At 42.1% G+C, this 16,895-nt stretch overlaps 2 protein-coding genes across 2 annotated transcripts in view; one reads left to right on the top strand and one right to left on the bottom strand.

Moving 5' to 3' along the window:
* The window catches only part of spidr (scaffold protein involved in DNA repair), a 43,991-nt gene extending 30,345 nt beyond the window's left edge, over positions 1–13,646 (top strand). Inside the window, exons 11-20 of the mRNA XM_085377962.1 lie at positions 87–245; positions 3,360–3,447; positions 4,654–4,794; positions 4,887–4,946; positions 5,489–5,687; positions 8,026–8,211; positions 9,321–9,414; positions 9,497–9,611; positions 12,629–12,685; positions 13,153–13,646. Coding sequence (XP_085234088.1) covers positions 87–245; positions 3,360–3,447; positions 4,654–4,794; positions 4,887–4,946; positions 5,489–5,687; positions 8,026–8,211; positions 9,321–9,414; positions 9,497–9,611; positions 12,629–12,685; positions 13,153–13,272 — 1,219 coding nt within the window. The 3' untranslated portion in view covers positions 13,273–13,646. The remainder of the gene's footprint in view (positions 1–86; positions 246–3,359; positions 3,448–4,653; positions 4,795–4,886; positions 4,947–5,488; positions 5,688–8,025; positions 8,212–9,320; positions 9,415–9,496; positions 9,612–12,628; positions 12,686–13,152) is intronic.
* A 102-nt stretch (positions 13,647–13,748) lies between these two features.
* cebpd (CCAAT enhancer binding protein delta) lies at positions 13,749–15,202 on the bottom strand. Its single transcript, XM_085377799.1, has one exon. It carries the CDS (start codon positions 14,954–14,956, stop codon positions 14,075–14,077), a length of 882 nt encoding a protein of 293 aa, XP_085233925.1. The 5' UTR covers positions 14,957–15,202; the 3' UTR covers positions 13,749–14,074.
* Positions 15,203–16,895: the final 1,693 nt, after the last annotated feature.

Genomic DNA, 16,895 nt, shown 5'->3' with positions numbered 1-16,895 from the left:
GGTTATAGAAGGAGATTCACAACTTAAAAAAAAAAAAAAAGTGATTTACTTAATATGTTAATAGTTAATCACTTAACTTTTCCCAGGTTGTGTGTGCTCGTCCAGGACAGCTACGGGATGTTCAGTGTGATCCAGCTGCAACTCCTGCCTTGTGAGGATGACCTCAGCAGGTACTGCCAGATGTGGCAGGGGAAGACCTGCATGCTGAGAGGCATTAAAGTGGTACAGCGGGTCACACGAGAAAGGTGAGACCCATATCTTCCACTTCTTTTTGTAATATTGTAATATTATACAGTTCTAATCGCATAATCACCCTGCATTAAGAACTATGTAACCCATAGTCCCCCTTCCCCTTTCTTCGCCCTCACCACCTGTGCTGTCATTTGGTTTTAACAGGATACACAATAATAGCGCATTAAAAAAGAGCACAAACACACGCACACACAAAGTCCTCTTTGCCTTTTTATCTACATTTCAGTTCCCAGAAATTGGGGGAAGTTCGTGCTATGACTGATACCAATCTTGCTTCACAGGTTATCTTGTCAGTCTTTAGCCATCAGGGACAAACTGCCCTGGGTGGATGCTTGTCATAGACAAGTCCTTTTAAGAAGTGTTTGTAAAGTAGCCTGGGGACCATATGCGCTGTGCTCAGTGACTCTCCAGTATGCTTATCTTTGGATGTCCTGATTTTTTTAAAGCATTAACAACCACATTTACAATACAGTGAGAACTGGCAGTGCTGTGGCTTTGAACAAGATTATTTTGTTCTGCCAGCAGTGTGACTGTGTTTACATGTAAAATGATACTGAGGTGCATACTCGCTTTTCCTCGTGAGTTTCCATAGTCAAGATCCCAGATTAGTAGCAGTTAGAAGAACTGACATGGGTACATTTAGACACCGATTGAAGGTATGTTTACATCCTTGGTATTTTCAGTGCCATCGCAGCCTATAATTTCCCCAGAGGGTGTCTGTGGTGAGACTCTGATGGATGGGCTATCTTCAGAGGTGCACATTGACCATCTTATTAGCTCAAGTGGCAAAACACGTGAGATTGAGTTAAATCAGGCATGTGTTTCTGAGAAATTGTGACTACTGGACTTCTAAGCATATCCTAGAAATCATACCGTAATGTGGACCTATTATGTGTTCCCTTATTATTTTTGTCATTTGTTGCAATGGTGGCTGCTCATATTAATCGTGGTCAGAGTATGTACGAGTAAATGAGGTGGATCAGACTCAGCTTCAGACAGTTTGTTTAACTCTTTGCTCTGTGTGATGTCAGTAAGGGTGGATATGCCTAATATGGTCTTCTCAGGAACACAGCTCTGCAGCCCCACCCACCTGCTGTTCAAACCTTCTGTTTGGGAGGAACAGGCTTAAGCAGGTAGCTTAAAAACGGAGGGAAGGGAACTAAAACAGCATGTTTGATACTGCATGGAGTGATACTCTTAGTCTTTATATTCCCTAAAAAGAAATTTACAGTCTCTCACAACAAGACATGCTCTCCACCCATGTCTGTTCATAGTGTGTCTTAAAGATGTGAAACGTTGAAGTGGGATAGATTTGTACACCCAGAACCAAAAGCCTAACATTCAGACAGACCATAAATCCACATTAAAGCAAACTAATTAACACCTCTGAGATAACAAGACTGCAAGAAGTCACTGCTGCTGATAAATAGAGAACAATTTTTTTGTATTTGTTTTTGAACCTCAACTCATGCTCACTTGGTTATAGTTACTTCATAGTGTCATACACCAGTTATATGGCAGATCTTGGTTTGATCTTTTTTTGGCCAAACCAGAAATATCTGAAATTGATGGAGATCAGTTAAATCTGCTGCACGCGTTTCAGCTAGCAAACATATTGCTGTCTTGCCAGTTGTTACATGAGAAGTTTAACACAACTCTCGTGTCTGTACATTAAATATCAGGCTACATGTAGCAGGGCTGTATGTCAACATAACGACACTTGTTTTAGGTATCTTTTAGTTGTTTTAGGCTATCAGATTTCCTCAGGTCTTTATCGTATCCCGAGCTAACTTGATGTTATTTTAGAGACAGATATGTGAGTGTCAATAAGCCCTTGTCACCGAACAATGGTTGAACTATTCTGTTACTGTATCAGCCTGGCATGTGAGCTGTATGGGTTGTCATTAAGGAAACGATTGATTGATTGATCGTGGGTTTTGTTTTTTGTTTTTTTTGGAGATTTGCCAACAAAATCAAATAGAAAATGTGTAATGATCAGTCATCACCCACTAACAAAAGAGATTTAAGTATCACTAACAACAGACTGCGGTGGCCATTACCACTTGTTGCATTCAGATGCGTGTGCTTAACTTTTGTTAAACTAAGTATTCAAAGGCAGCATTAAAATCACTGCGTCCTGAATGAGACCTGTTAGCTTGTCATTACTCATCCTTGAGCAGTCCTCACTGGACTCAACTGGCCTGCAGAACCAGTTCCACACAAAGAAACTCTGTGATTAGAGGCTGACTAACAGGTTGTTAACCACTGGGTGATATGACAGCTCACACATGCACAAGTTGGCAGCTCTCACCTAAGCAGAACTCAGAAGGGGCTTCTTAGAAAATAGACAAAAGAGCGGGAGACTGACGTGATATGCTGGAGTTGCGACTTGCTGTTATTACCCCGTTTGTAATTATTGAGTCCTTACTTGGAGTTTGACGTCACTTAAACATCATAAAAGCACATCCAGTTTGATCCTGCTCCAGTCTGTCATTCCGGTGATTAAGACTGCGGTGAGAAATGGCAAATGTCAGTCATCAGGGCTTAAAGTCACGGACAATTCATGTCACTTGTAATTGGTTTTCCAAACCTTGTTATTTTTGTGCCACAATAATATCATAATTTGCACAGGGTGTGAATGTTTCCCAGCCTTTAACCTGCCGGTAAGAAGCAGTTTCAGCGTGGTTCTCCTCTCTGCCAGCCCGAGCATGCTCACTGTTAATTCTAGGTGCTGTTAGGACAAGCTCTGTTTTAGCAGAAAACTGTTTCAGTGGAAGTGAAACTGGCTGTGAAAGCTCCCCATCTCACTTATTCACTAGTTTCACCTCCCCATCCCCCCACCCCCGTGCCCCTCTTTTCACATTTTCTCTCTCCCAAAAAGTTGATTCAGTTCATCTGGTCTTAGTATTTTCAGCAACCTTATAAACCCTAAAGAAACCTGCATTCAGCTGAGACCAGAGAAGTCACTTGGATGAGTGATAAAACGTTTCTCCCACTGAAAACACAACATCCACATAACAGAAGCAACTTTTTGTTGATTACCTGAATGATTGAGCATACATCAAGGTATTTTCTCTCTCTCTCTCTCTCTTTTGTCTCACTCCCAGGAGCTCCAGGCTTTTCAGCTTGATAGACAGCCTGTGGCCCCCAGCGATGCCTCTCAAGGATCATGGAGACTCACTTAGTATGCCAAGTGTAAGTCCTCACTGTAGAGATAATTCAGCTGAGCCCTATAACAGGAGCTGAAACCAGATTTAACCTGCTGATAGTTTTGTATTCAGCTGATCAGTTGTTAAGCCTTTAAAATGGCCCAAGGTAGCATTTAAAACTTGTGATTGAAATGTCTATTTTTTTTTTTTTAATTCAGATCCCAAACAAAATCATTAGCATTGTAGTAAAATAATTTCTAAACCAATTTTTGTTTATTTTGCAATGCTTTATTTCCAAGTACAATCCTTTTTTTTTTTTAAATTCGGTGATCAGAAATTAGATTAAATATTTCCCTCCAATAAAGCAGGAACAAGAGGACGTGGACTGACCATGCTTACGTTGCGAGTCAAGTAAAACCACAAACTAATAATGAATGAATTCAGCTACTGTTGCAGCCCTAATTAATTACACATATGTTCAGTTTGCATTGTTATACAACACAGAAAGAAATCCCCGAAAACTGTGACAACTGAAACGCAACAGGAATGAAACTGCTTTTATATAAACTGTGAATTTAGTTGACATCCTGATAACCAAATTGAACTTTGAACTTCTTTCCTCCTCATGCTCGCTCATTCAGAGATGCGATCTATAAGTTGGCAGCAACCAGCTGATGTTTTCTTCCAGCATACGTGAAACCTGCGGTAGAGATTTCGGTGAAAAGTCTGTCCCAACAAAACAAAAGAAAATAGGAGAAAGACATTTCAGAGTCACAGTTTTTGTTTAACTGCATTTGTTTCATCCTTGCTCACAGCACTTTTAGCACAGATAAAATCACCCTTCTTAACCCCACCCACTGACTAAACTCTGCTTGGTCATTATTGAACACACCACCCAACCTGCCTCAATCACATATCAAATTTGAGATGTGGGCGGTGGTTCACAGAGCTCTGGAACCACTTTGAGTTTGTAGTTGTCTCTTATTTCCAGCTTTTTCTTGCAATAAAACAGGAATGTAGCATTGCTGAAGAGTCAAACGGATCATTTTAACAAAGGGGAAGTCAGCATAGAGCAGCTTAATTAAATTAGATGAAACCATGAAAACGTCAAAAAGAGAAATCCACACTGCCAATTTCCAAAATGTGTTTTCATTCATCTCCTTTGGTCTCAGTGTGTAGAGCTCTCAGGGCCGTGTGAAGGCAGTAGACTGCTGAGAACGCTCTGTGACTTAGCCGTGTCCTGTGTCCACAGGAAAGCCGATCTTTGGCTCCATCTCCGAGTTTCTGCTACCTGCTGTCAGGCCAGGAGAGCTCAGTGGAGCCCACCGAGGATCAGACTGCTTCCCTGCTTTACCTTCACCCTGCACAACGTACCTTACGAGACATACTGCAGGTGAACAGTTTCTCAGAGCACGCACACAGAAATCTTCAGCAGATTGAGATAAGTTATCTTCAGCAGATTGATTCAAACCTTTTCTTTTTCAGAGCGAGACGAAAACCTGCCGCTGCACTTTTATTGCCACTGTTTTATACAAGAGAATGCAGGTATTGTATCTTTATTGTCACGCCACAAAAAGAGCAATTTAATTGAACCTCTGTTAAAGAACAGAGCAAACACTCTGCCCTCTGGAGCGCCGCAGTCTTCCTGTTGAGATCATTTGAACTAACGTGCTGATAAGCTCTGACGTAGACTGCAGAGTTCATATCGCCCGGTCTATGACAGCCTGTGCGAGGCCTCGCTGTTCTTCACCATTGATTGGTGAAACCTTTAAACTTTGACCAAGATGAGATAACAGCTCAGATCAAAGTGGTGGACTTTGCCATGCACTCACCGCACTGAAACACAGTTATTTAACTTTTTAGTGTTCTTGCACTCCTTCAGCAGCATTGTTTGTTGATTGATTCCTCTTTTCGTAGCTCTTTTCAAGCAATTCTTCTACAGAAGTGATAAATACCATCTGATTTCTGCTTTGTAAGCTATGTTGTGTCATGTTTCCTTTAATTGGCCTCTTTCTAGGTCATTTGGGTTTCCACGTAATTCCCTGCCTGTGTTCTTTATTGTCTTTGTCTCTTTTTTTGTTCTGCAGAACACTGATGTAGGCCAGGGTGAGGTTTGGTTGGTGCTCACCGACCCGAGTCTACAGGAGGAGCAGTCAGAGAGGCCGTGCAGGCGCACTGTGCCTCTGTGTGTGAACACTTCCTGTGTGCTCACTTCCTCCGTCCTCAAAACACTAAACTCTCCCGCTGTCTGTCGCCTGTCGTTCAGCGATGCCATCAAAGAACACGGTAGAGCTTTATGTAAACCATTCGAGCATTAACAGTGGCCTCATGTGTGCAAAAGTCACTCTCAGGGAGGGAAAGCAAAAGAGCTGCATTTAAAATTGTGTTCATGACGAAATCAAAACTGGGATCATCAGCTTCATAAACTTAGAGTGTTGTAGCACTGGTAGGTATAAAATAAAGCATCTATGGTTACAAATTTTATGATTTGTTACACTGTTAAACTGCTGTATGACTGTTTGAGGTGGTATTCAGTAGTTCCCAACCACATGGATGGACCCCAACAAAGGTCATACATCAAAGCAGCTGCTATACAAATACCTTTTTTAGGGCAGATGATGTTGATAACCTTTCATTTCAGACATAAAACAACAATTTATACATATACACATCTAGACAGATGCCTGTTTATACAAGTACGCATACGGATGTTTACACATATGTGCTCAAACAAAATCTAAATAACCAATCATCAAGTTTGAAATAGAAGAGGAAGAAGTATGTTCATAGTTATTAATCCCTGAGGTCTGAGAAAAATGGCAGGAGGCGGGGCTTAATATACTAAGATTTTGATTTGGAGTGACCAGGATGCATGGGAATAAAAATGACAACTCAGCTTGAGAAAAAAGTTTGTTGGAGAAGAGTTAGAGAAGCAGGGCTGAGATGGTTTGGACAGCTTTGTACAGATGGATATATTGGATAAAGGATGTTGAGGATGGAGGTGCCAGGAAGGCAGTAGGTGCCTACTGCAGGGCACAGCCAAAAGGCCTAACGACTGCAAACATGAGTTTGGTCTGAGGACCTGAGCGCTGTGAATAAAGCAGTGGTAGAAAGGTTAAAGCAGGTGAGAGGTTTTGAGGTGAAATGTTTCTGGTGAAACTGATAACAGGACACAGACATTTGAAGCTTTAACTAGGAAAGTGTAAGTACCTCAAAATTGTAGTTTAAGGATTTTGTTTTAAATTTCAATCAGGCACAGTTCCCATCACTGTGGTTGTTGTAGCTCTGTACTTATTACTTAATCAGACATTAAAAAATACATTTTATTATTGTAAAAGTCACATTTGTTGGAAAGCTCCGGAGAGCTCAGTGCAGTTGCTCCCAGAAGGAGTCCTCGTTTCCAGAAATTTAGCCAAAGTCAGCATGATTCACAGCTGGTATGGGAAATGTGACGAGATGAGGCTGCCAGGGTTTGAGCTGCAAGAATTATACTAAAAAAAAGTGGTTTTTTTTTTTACAGAAGTTAGTCACTAGTTTTCAGTATTTATACAGTTATGTCCATAAGTTTCAGACTGTGACACATTTTTTTATTTTATTTTTTTTATTTCACCTAATCAAGATGTGATCAAAGTGCAAACATTCAGCTTTAATTTGAGGGGATTTCCATTACTGTTTCAAAATTGCAGTCATTTTTTTATTCATAGTAACCCATGTTCATAGCCTCAAAGTCAATTGTTACAAACTAGCATAATTTTAAATATCAGGGTTGTTTTAATACTTTGTTGAGAATCCTTTGTAGTGTCTTCCTGAAGTATAGAAACCATGGATCCATAGACCTTTGAGTTTTGTGTTTCCTCATTTGCTCTATTAGGGGTTTAATGCAGCCGCCTTCAGTTGCTGCTCGTTTGTGGGTCTCTCTGCGTTCAGTTTTATAACTGAACAGCATATTTCATTGGGTTGAGATCAGGTGATGGCTTGAGAAACGCTTAGGGTTGCTTTTACAGTTTGCTCTGGGTCATTATCTTTCTGTGAATCTGAGCAGAGAGTATAGATATGTAAACATCAGAGTTCATCCTGTTACTTCTATTATCAGTCACATCATCAAAACTTTTTTATCTGCTTGTATTTGTTGTGGAAAAATTAGAAAATGGGACTCGCCTAATGTCGAAAATGTCACAAAACTGCTTGTCAACCAAGAGTCGAATTAATTTTGAGCCTTTAAGGGGGACAAAGTATAAAATTGGCTGCAATTCCTGACCAGTTATTCCAATACATTTGGTTAACCGCTCATATTAAAACTGAAAAGCTGTGCTTTATTTACATCACATTGCATTTTATTTAAAAGCCTTTGTGGTGGTGAACAGGGGAAAAGTTTAAAACGCGTCATTGCCCAGAAACTTATGAACCTAACCGTACTTGCACTACATTATATTTTGTTTTTTGTACTTCTGCATGGCCAGCTGAAGCCCACCTGTAAAATCAGCCATCAGAAGCATGCGGTGCTTCCTGTTTTCCCTTGGCAGTTTCTACTTGGTAGTTTCTACATCTTTACCACAGTAGCAGTTTTAAGACTAGAACTTGTTCTTTCAATGTGATATTTCATTTTTGGCATTTGCACCTCCAGGTGTCCTTCTCTGTGCAGAGCAGTCAGTTATTCAGGTATGCTCCGACGGTTGCCTCGAGTCCACAAACAGGCCAGAATTACTTTTGCAGTCGCTGCCTGAGCCCCAGGCGAAGACCCTGCCCCAGCCTGCGAGACTGGATCCACTGAGTCTGGAGACCACACCCAACTCCCTCTGCACTCTCACAGGTCTGCTTCTGCCTTTCACTCGATCCCGTGCTTTTCCATTTAGCTCAATTCCTGGAGAACATGGCAAGTGTGTGCTTACAGCGCAAGAAGAGGCTTTGGTGTGGATGCAGGAGTTTGCACTCTGTTTGTTAGTCACTGTCCTCAGGTTGAATTGTAAAGGATTTTTTTGCAAACAAAAACATGAAAAATGACTGGATTCTTGTCCATTCCTGTTACATTTTTTCACTAAACCGCCTGCCTCCCCCGAAGCTTTAAACTTCTGGTGACAATGAGTTACAGTTTGAGGGAACGTTGGTATTTTCCCTCAATTGTTTTTTGTGCACACAAGCAGTCTTGCTGCTTTTAGGGATTTATAATGTTTGCTAACACCAGTTATGATCGCCACCAGCTGCCACATCTGAAACATAAATGATAAACTACTCGTATGAGTTCTAATTAAAGTATATATCAACTAATTAAATTTATTGCCTCCAACCTCACTTACTTTGGTTAAACATCCTTGCTTTGAAGCTTTCTTGGTTTGTTTTTCTCCAATTATGTAAATGTGGTGTATTATAGAGCTGCTTCAAGCAGATAATAATCTACATCTGCTGATTTCATGTCAGCATGGAGGGCGAAAATCACACTGTGTTCTGGCCTCTGTTGCTCTACATGTTTGGTCAGATGGCTGAATGAAAATAAAACAAGCTTGTGTCTTGCACTCACACCTTCTGGAAATCACCAGTGGAAAAAAAAAGGCCCAAAATGGAAAGTACAAGAAGTTATTATCAGGTTTGAATTTAGTATCCTGTGTAAGGATACAAAGTCGTGGGGCTGCAACTGTGGTTGTCAAGTGTGATGATGTTTAGGCAGGGAGTGCGTCTTTGCTGCATTTATCATGACAATCTCAGATAAAAATTGAAAGGGATGTGTTTATCGCTTACACCCTGTCACCAGCATGCACACATTTTCAAACTTGTGCGTCGAACATTTATCACTGTTCCTTTGGCTAAAAATATCAAGAAATGAAAAAGAACCGGTTAAAAACAGAAACTAAAGTCTTGCAGAGCTGTGCAGCATGCATGAATGTCCCCCCCTGTCATTTCTAATGGTTTTGTTTCTGTCTGCAGGCGTGGTTGTCGGTGTGGATGAGAGCACGGCGTACTCGTGGCCTGCCTGTAATCTTTGTGGAAGTGACAACTTAGAGCTTTCAGCTGAAAGGCCGTAGGTCCTCACAATTAAGCAAACTAGCTTCATGTTTGTCATCCTGGCAGATGTATCACATCATATTTGTGTTCTTCTGCAGTCAGAAGTTCCACTGTGTTTCTTGTAAGTCTGCCGTGGATAAGCCGCACACAAAGACTCAGCTGGAAGTCTTCCTGACTTCTTCTTTATTAAGTAACTGCACCATGAAGGTGAAGGTGAGAACAGCATCGCAGGCTTTAAGAAATCCAAGTGTTTCAGGGCTGTACTTAAAAGAATAGTGTAATATTTAAAAAATATATTGTTTATTACTTCTTCACATTTTATGTTTCTGTGATGGTTAATCAACACACCCTGATGAATTTTTCGACTTCTCAGAGAAGTCCACTGTGCCGGCTCAGAGTTTCTGACAGATTTCTTGTTACGTTCCCCTGGGGGGGGGGGTCTAGGCGGTGAGGGGGAAGTAACAAAAGTGACCGGGTCAGAAAAAGGAGTCAAGGAGGCGAAACAGTTTAAATAAAACAGTTTTATTGAAGTAAGTCAACTAAAAGAGACGGACAAGCCGTTATCACCATAAAACACCAACAAAACACAGGCGTTGGTCAAATAAAGCAAAAAGTCAAAAGGAAAGCGCAGCTCACTAGCTGGAAACCACACTACACAGCTCACTAGCTGGACAACACACTACACAGCTCACTAGCTGGACAACACACTACACAGCTCACTAGCTGGAAACTACCGCAAACACTCAGCTCACTAGCTGGAAACTACCGCAAACACTCAGCTCACTAGCTGTACCCACACAAAATGGCACTCTGGCCCAGAGCTCACCCTGCTCTGGGCTTAAATACCCTTAATTGCTGATGGGAGTCAGCTGTACAGGAGGGAAAGGTGGCACCTCAGGCAGGAGGTAGTGGGACACGCCCACACAGGCACCCTCAGGAGAGAGAGAGGCCCTGCTAGGGCCGTAACATTTCTAAAAACATTGGCGTTTTCTTGTTTTTGTGACAGGTGGTCTAATGAATTTGTTAAGCACTGTACTTCTTTGCCCCGTTCGATAAGAAGATCACTACCACTCGTGCATGACAGAACAACCTGAAGACAGTTAGCTTAGCATCAGCCTGGCTCTGAACTAATGCTACAGTCACACAAGGGAAAAGAGTGATAGGTGTGCAAGCACTCACAGTCAGTTGCCTTCTTCTTCAAAGCAGCTTTTGTTCTTCAAGATGGTGATAAAGCAACAATAAGACCAATTCAGTCTGATGTGAGTTTGCAACTGAATATGATCAAGTTGGCCACTGCATGCACTTTCTTTGTGGTAATATGGTGATTAACCTCAAATGCTTCGATTCAGATTTCAGCCAGAAGCTCATAACCAACTGCAAAATAATAAAGGTGCGTGGTAACCCTGCCATAAAAAGATATAACGAGAATACAACCAGTTAAGCTCACCAATGCATATTGCAATACCAGCAACCTTTCGACTGCAAGGCGATTGCACAGATCGCCTGGTGGGAGGCAACCTGTCTCAAAACAATCACAATTTTGACTCGCACTGACTGCAGTCACTCCTACACAGATTGGCGAAGGTTTGCTAATAATTGCTAATTTATAAACACTGACTGCCAGCATGTTGCAATAAATTTGAGTTGGTGCACATCAATGAACACAGTTTGTCTGCAACTCATCTTCTTTGCAGTTGGGGACTTGACTCAGCTGGCTGCCAACTGGTTGTACTCTGGTTGTCTTATTTTATAGCAGGTTAACAAGCACTCATGTCATTTTACAGTCAGTTATTTGTAAATATTTTGTATTAGTTTTAAGTAGTTATGTGAATTTCTGTGTACGTAGACATCAACGGATTTGCATCTTTCAGTTGTTTATCACAGTTAATGATCGTATTACCACAAATGAATTGCATGCAATGGCCAAGGAGTAGTTGGCTGCACCACTTGAAATCGGTCTCCAACAGGAAAAAAAATGTAATGCAGTCGCCAGGCAACTATGAGTTTTAACTAGTTGCAAGGAGGTTGAGTCGTAAGTGAATCCACCTACCAGGCCACTGATTTAGACAGATTATCTGGTCTGTTCAGTCCACACAAACCTGAGATTTGAAAAGACAGTTCAGTATTTTACAGGGAATGATGTGCTACGGTTCTTCTGGGTTGGGACAGTAACTTTCTGGTCAATATCTGTAATATGAGGTCTTTCAAAAAGGAGAAATTCAGTCCCCCAACAGAAAAGTCCCTCTGTAGCAGTCAGCAGTTGTTGTTGCCCACCATAAGACGGCCACTTCCTCAACTTTTTGTCTGTTATGTTCTTTAATGCTATGAAAGCAACAGAGCTACAACAGCAGTCATATTAAATCTGATACTGAAAGCACTTCCTCATCCGATTGCCAGATTAGAAATTAGAAACATTTATGACCACTTATCGCAGAAACACTTTTTTTAATGTGAAAATTGGTGTCACTTTTTGTCCAAGTCTGCGTAATGACACACGTAGTGACTTCTCTTATTCTCTGAACAGCAGATCATCAGATATAAAGTCTTAATTAGTCTCCTGAACCATGCCACAAACCGCAGCATTTGTAGCCCAAGCTACTTTGCAATGCCCAACCTTAGCTGGACCTTCAAAGTACAGAAAAACTGAGCTACACGTGCACAAAATATAATCAGAAAGGTCCTTTGGACAGAGACGGGTAGCTATTTGCACTGCACAAACAAGTGAAAAGTTAATCTAGCCTAGCCTCATATTGACTACACAGGTGTGACAGCGATAAGAAGATAAATGAATGGATGTTTTAGGTGCTGAGCTGTTGATTTAAGCAACACTTTAAAAAAAAAAAAATTAAATAACAGAATTTAAAATAGATCAGGTGTCCATCCTTGAGGACAGTGGATCATCCCGCGCTGCCTTGGTCTTCTTTTACAGCAAGACTCATAAAGATAAAAACCACATTCTGCACAGTTAAAGGCTGAGCACATCTGCATAAAGATATTTTATTGTGGAAAGGCTGGTGTGTGACTTTGCAATCAGAAAGCTAAGCAAGCCAAACTGATAAAGTTATCAGAGTTGTTCTTATCGAACGGCTGATACATTAACCCTTGAGAGCTGTCACTAAGCGGAGGGCACAGTTCCCTGGTGCAGCATTGGTTTTGGATTTACTGCACTGAGGTGATGATTAAAAAGTCATTACTGTGTCCACGTCTTCTTTTTTTTTTTTTTAAATCAGCTGCAGCAGAGGACGATCATGACCATCCTGAATGCCGCAGAGGTGGAAGGGGGTGAGGTAGGTGTGCTTATCAAGCTGTTACATAACTCTGAGCTCATCTGAAGAGCGCATTGATCTTTTGTCAATATGTCATGAGTCAGCATTAAGTTTTCTCTGCTGAGGTGAAAAAAACAAAACAAAAAACGTGCTGTTCATTGATATGTTTGAAGGAATTGGTTTCCAAAATATTGACACACTCTTTTTCCCGGCCTGATTATCATTTTTTGGCTTTTACTAACCTCAAGAACCCACTGGTGCTGTTGGAGCTATTTTTAACATACAAATGCAATGTGCGCTTTCAGACTTAGATCACTAGAATTACTGCTGAGCCAGAGTGCAGAGGTCAGGGGGCTTAAGGATGCTTGCATATTACTGTCAAACTTTTTTTTTTTTATGTATGGGAGATATAGGAGGGAGCTATTTTAAGTGTTGATTGCTTTCTGAACGCTCTAACACTGCCAAGTGATTTAACCTCGCTGTTTCAGTTCCCAGGATACGATGTGGAGGCCGTGTTGGGAAAAGAGGTGGGCCCCATCCCCGTTTATGTCCGAGTCATCACTAGGAAGCCTGCCCTGTGGATGGGCCTGGAAGAAATCTGCCTCTGAGGCTGTCAGGGCAAGGAACTAATGAGATCAATCCTCAGGCTTCAGCTGGCTCCAAGGATCTGCACGCTGGGCCTCGGTCCGAGCCAGTTTATCCTCCTCCCTCCCTCTGAAGGCCTCCCCCTGACAGCTTGAGGCTCTGCTGAAGGGAACAGGCTGTGAAGAGACAAGGTCCTGTTTGTGTTAATGATATGTGATCTAACCAGCCAGGGGTTGACAGCCCAAGGGTAGAGCAGTGGCATGCAGGCTGTCAAAAGGAGCCCACGTGGGTTCATTAACTTCAGATTTCTGGGTTTAAATGTTGTCTTTTTTAAAACTTTTTCATCCTTTCTGTGTTTAAGATTAACTCGCTTTGTGTCAATAAAAGGCTCATTTTTGCTGACCTTACTTTCTGTTTCCTGTTGCACTTCTTGTGTCAGTTTCCTCAAGCATAAATCATGACACACAAAGATTACCCACAGACCAGGCAGTTCTGCAATTTTTCCAGCAATGTTTTTATTACAGATAACAAAAACAAACTTTTCAAGGTTTCATACAAACTATATAAAAGATCATGCTCTGGCTCTTATAGAAAGTTTGGAATTATAAAAAAAAAGGTACCATATCAGGTATAACAACACATAAATGCAGTGGTAAAATAATTTAATACAGGGGAAAAATCCCACAAAAATATGGCAGCATCATATTTTCCAGTGCCATTATGGTAAGCTTAATACATCTGGTACAGATGGTAAGAAAAACAAAAAACAAGTGTCTGTTGAGGTATGTCTCTTGAAAGTTCAGTTCAAAGCAGTTCGAGAATTTGTCACCGGCTCTCTGCACTCGTGGAGCCCGCAAAGCTGGAGCTGGGCATCTGCTTGAAGAACTCTCTGAGGCCGGTGAGTTCTCTAGTTAGCTGCTCGATGGTTTTGTGAAGCCTGTCGTTCTCGGCGCTCAGTTCAATCAGCTTCTGCTGCATCTCCATGTTGCGCCTTTTGGCTTTGTCCCTGCTTTTCCTCACTGCAATGTTATTCCTCTCTCGCCTCTGTCGGTACTCCAAGCTGAACCTGTCCACCGCCTTCTTCCCCCTTTCCCTGCCCAGCTTACGCGGCGAGGATTTGGCCGAGCTGACGGCGGAGACTGGCTCCGGGGTGGTCGGCGGGGTTGGTTGCCCCGTGGGGAGGCTGACGGAGGTCTGCGCGCAGGTCTCGATCTGGGAAGGCAGGGATGAAGACATGTCGCTGTCACTCCAATCGGACTCTTGCTTGATGGGTGCGCTGAAGGCGCTCTTCCCCAGCGCGCCGTCCGTCTTCCTCTCTGCTGTGTAGGCGTTTGACAGCTGCTGCATGCCACCGGGCAGACCGGAGCTTTGCATGTTGTGGAAATCCGCCTTCTCCTGCTTGACGGTGTTGAACAGGTCGAGGAAGAGCTCATCGTTGCACAGCTCCAAGTTTGGCACGGTTGTCATGGACTCGATGTACTGGCTGAAGTCGATGGCGCTTTCGTCGTCGTACATGGCGGGGGTGGTGCTCAGCTCCACCATGGTGCCGTCCTCCGCCGGGCCGTCACTCCTGTTGCCCGGCTTGCAGACCCCCTGCTGCGGACCCCCCAGCTTGGTGCTGTCGTAGAAGTTAGCAGGCTCCATGGACCAGCTCATGTTGCATTGTGGAGACACGCAGTGCGAGTCCAGGCTGTATATGTCACACATGAACCCTGCTGACTTGTCCCACGTGGGTTTTAGAGAGAAAATAAACTTTTTTCTTATAGAGATACCCCTCAGGTGTGACAGCTCTGCAGCGCGATAATCCTGCTGCGGCTTCTCTTTCTGCGCAGGCGCTTTTCTCCCTTTTTGCGATATTAAAAAACTTTTTGGCTTTTTATCCCTGGGTGCTGACTGTCAGGCTCCCGTCCCTTTCAACCCTAACACACCTCTTGTCACTTCTCTGAAGCGGCTCTACTTTCGCGCAGTGTTTTGTATCGTCTGCACCAGTTGACGTCACACACGCCGCCCTTTCACGAGCCAGTCAAGTCCAGAAGGCTGTCACGTGGTGCACCGTAACTTCCCATTTGAGGAGCGAGGGGCGTGCTGCTCGTGCCACCCACTTCTTACTATGATGTATGAATGGTGCAGAGTTGTTTACATGCTTTATTTTTATAGTAAAGCTCAGTTTAGCTACTATTTATAATGTTGGGTAGTTTAATAATAGGTAATAACAGTGTAAAAGTGGGAGAAATTTCACTGAAACAAACAATCTTACAGTCCTATTTTTCTCTAGTTAGCTTTAAATAGACTTTCATAATAGTTCAGATTCATAGTTCAGTTTTTATATCACGTCATTTCTAATTTGCGATTAAGTTTCGATTCTGGGATCAAGTTAACAAAAGGTGTTATAGAGGAGGGGAAACCAGCAGAAACCGAAGGCCACAGGCTGCCTTCCTTACACCCATTTATCCTACAGACATTCATTCACAATCTGCAGTGGCAGTAGTTATATGCTGTTACATCATAAAGATGTGTGGCAACTCATGTAACAATTATTTGAAACTACAAGGGGGAGCACACGTCTCTAATCACTTTTCAAAAGTTGAGTCAACTTTCTGACACAAACCAGTTCCCAGCAGCTCTCAGAGTCAGCGCTGGTTTGGAGCTAAACATGCTTCAAATAGTTTTACATTGTAAAGCACTCATTCAGCTCTTATAGTGAACGAGAAAGCCTCGAATTAGATGTGCCGAAACTTTTAAAGCTTTTTTTTTTCAACTGTCTCTACATATATAGATATATTTTGAATATTATCCATAAATCAAATATCTACTGCGATACTTCTGGGAATTGTTCCAATGTTTTCCGCTTCGGAAGTTTGCAGTATTTGTCCTCTTTCATTGGCCTTTCTGAAATGGAAACAGTGCCACACGCTGGTCACCGTTTGCACCTGCAGATATTTTAAGTAACACTTATTGTCACCCTCACACACTCTTATTAGTCCCAGAAACAGTGCTTTCATGGTGCTTTATATTGTAAGATAAAGAACCCATAATAATACACAAGTAATCTGATGAGCAAGCACTTGGCAACAGTGGGAAGGAAAAACTCCCTTTTAACGGCAGGGAGACAGGATAAAAGATATGCTGTAGAAGAGTGACAGAGATTGATAATAACTAATGAGTAAATGCAGAGTAGTGTGTAAACACATAGTGAGTGAAAAAGGTGAGTGACGAAGGAATATTCAGTGCATTATGGGAAGCTCCCAGTGGTCTAAACCCATTACAACATAACTAAGGGAGGATTCGGGATCACTTGATCCAGCCCTAACTATATGCTTTATCAAAGAAAATTTGTAAGCCTAATCTTAAAAGCAGAGAGGCCAAATCCAAACTGGGATTTTGGCCCCTCTTCCATAGAAGAGGGGCCTGAAACCGGAAGGCTCTGCCTCCCATTCTACTTTTGAATATCCTAGGAACAAGTGAGCCAGCAGCGTGAGAACAAAGAGCTCTATTGGTGATTCAGTACCATGAGATCTCTAAGATAAGATGGGCTCTGATTCTTAAAGAGGATGTATGTGAGGAGAGGGATTTTAAATTAGATTCTGGATTTAACAGGAATTGTGAAAAAGTATTGAGTCTCTCCTCACTTCTTCATAGTTTGCTA

This window comes from Diplotaxodon limnothrissa, linkage group LG18 (assembly GCF_057381915.1).
Source record: "Diplotaxodon limnothrissa isolate DT_005_m linkage group LG18, D_limnothrissa_male_GT1.1, whole genome shotgun sequence".
In the NCBI taxonomy this organism is placed as follows: domain Eukaryota; kingdom Metazoa; phylum Chordata; class Actinopteri; order Cichliformes; family Cichlidae; genus Diplotaxodon; species Diplotaxodon limnothrissa.
The sequence above is the reverse complement of the archived record's forward strand: the minus strand, read 5'-3'. Positions and strand labels throughout refer to the sequence as shown.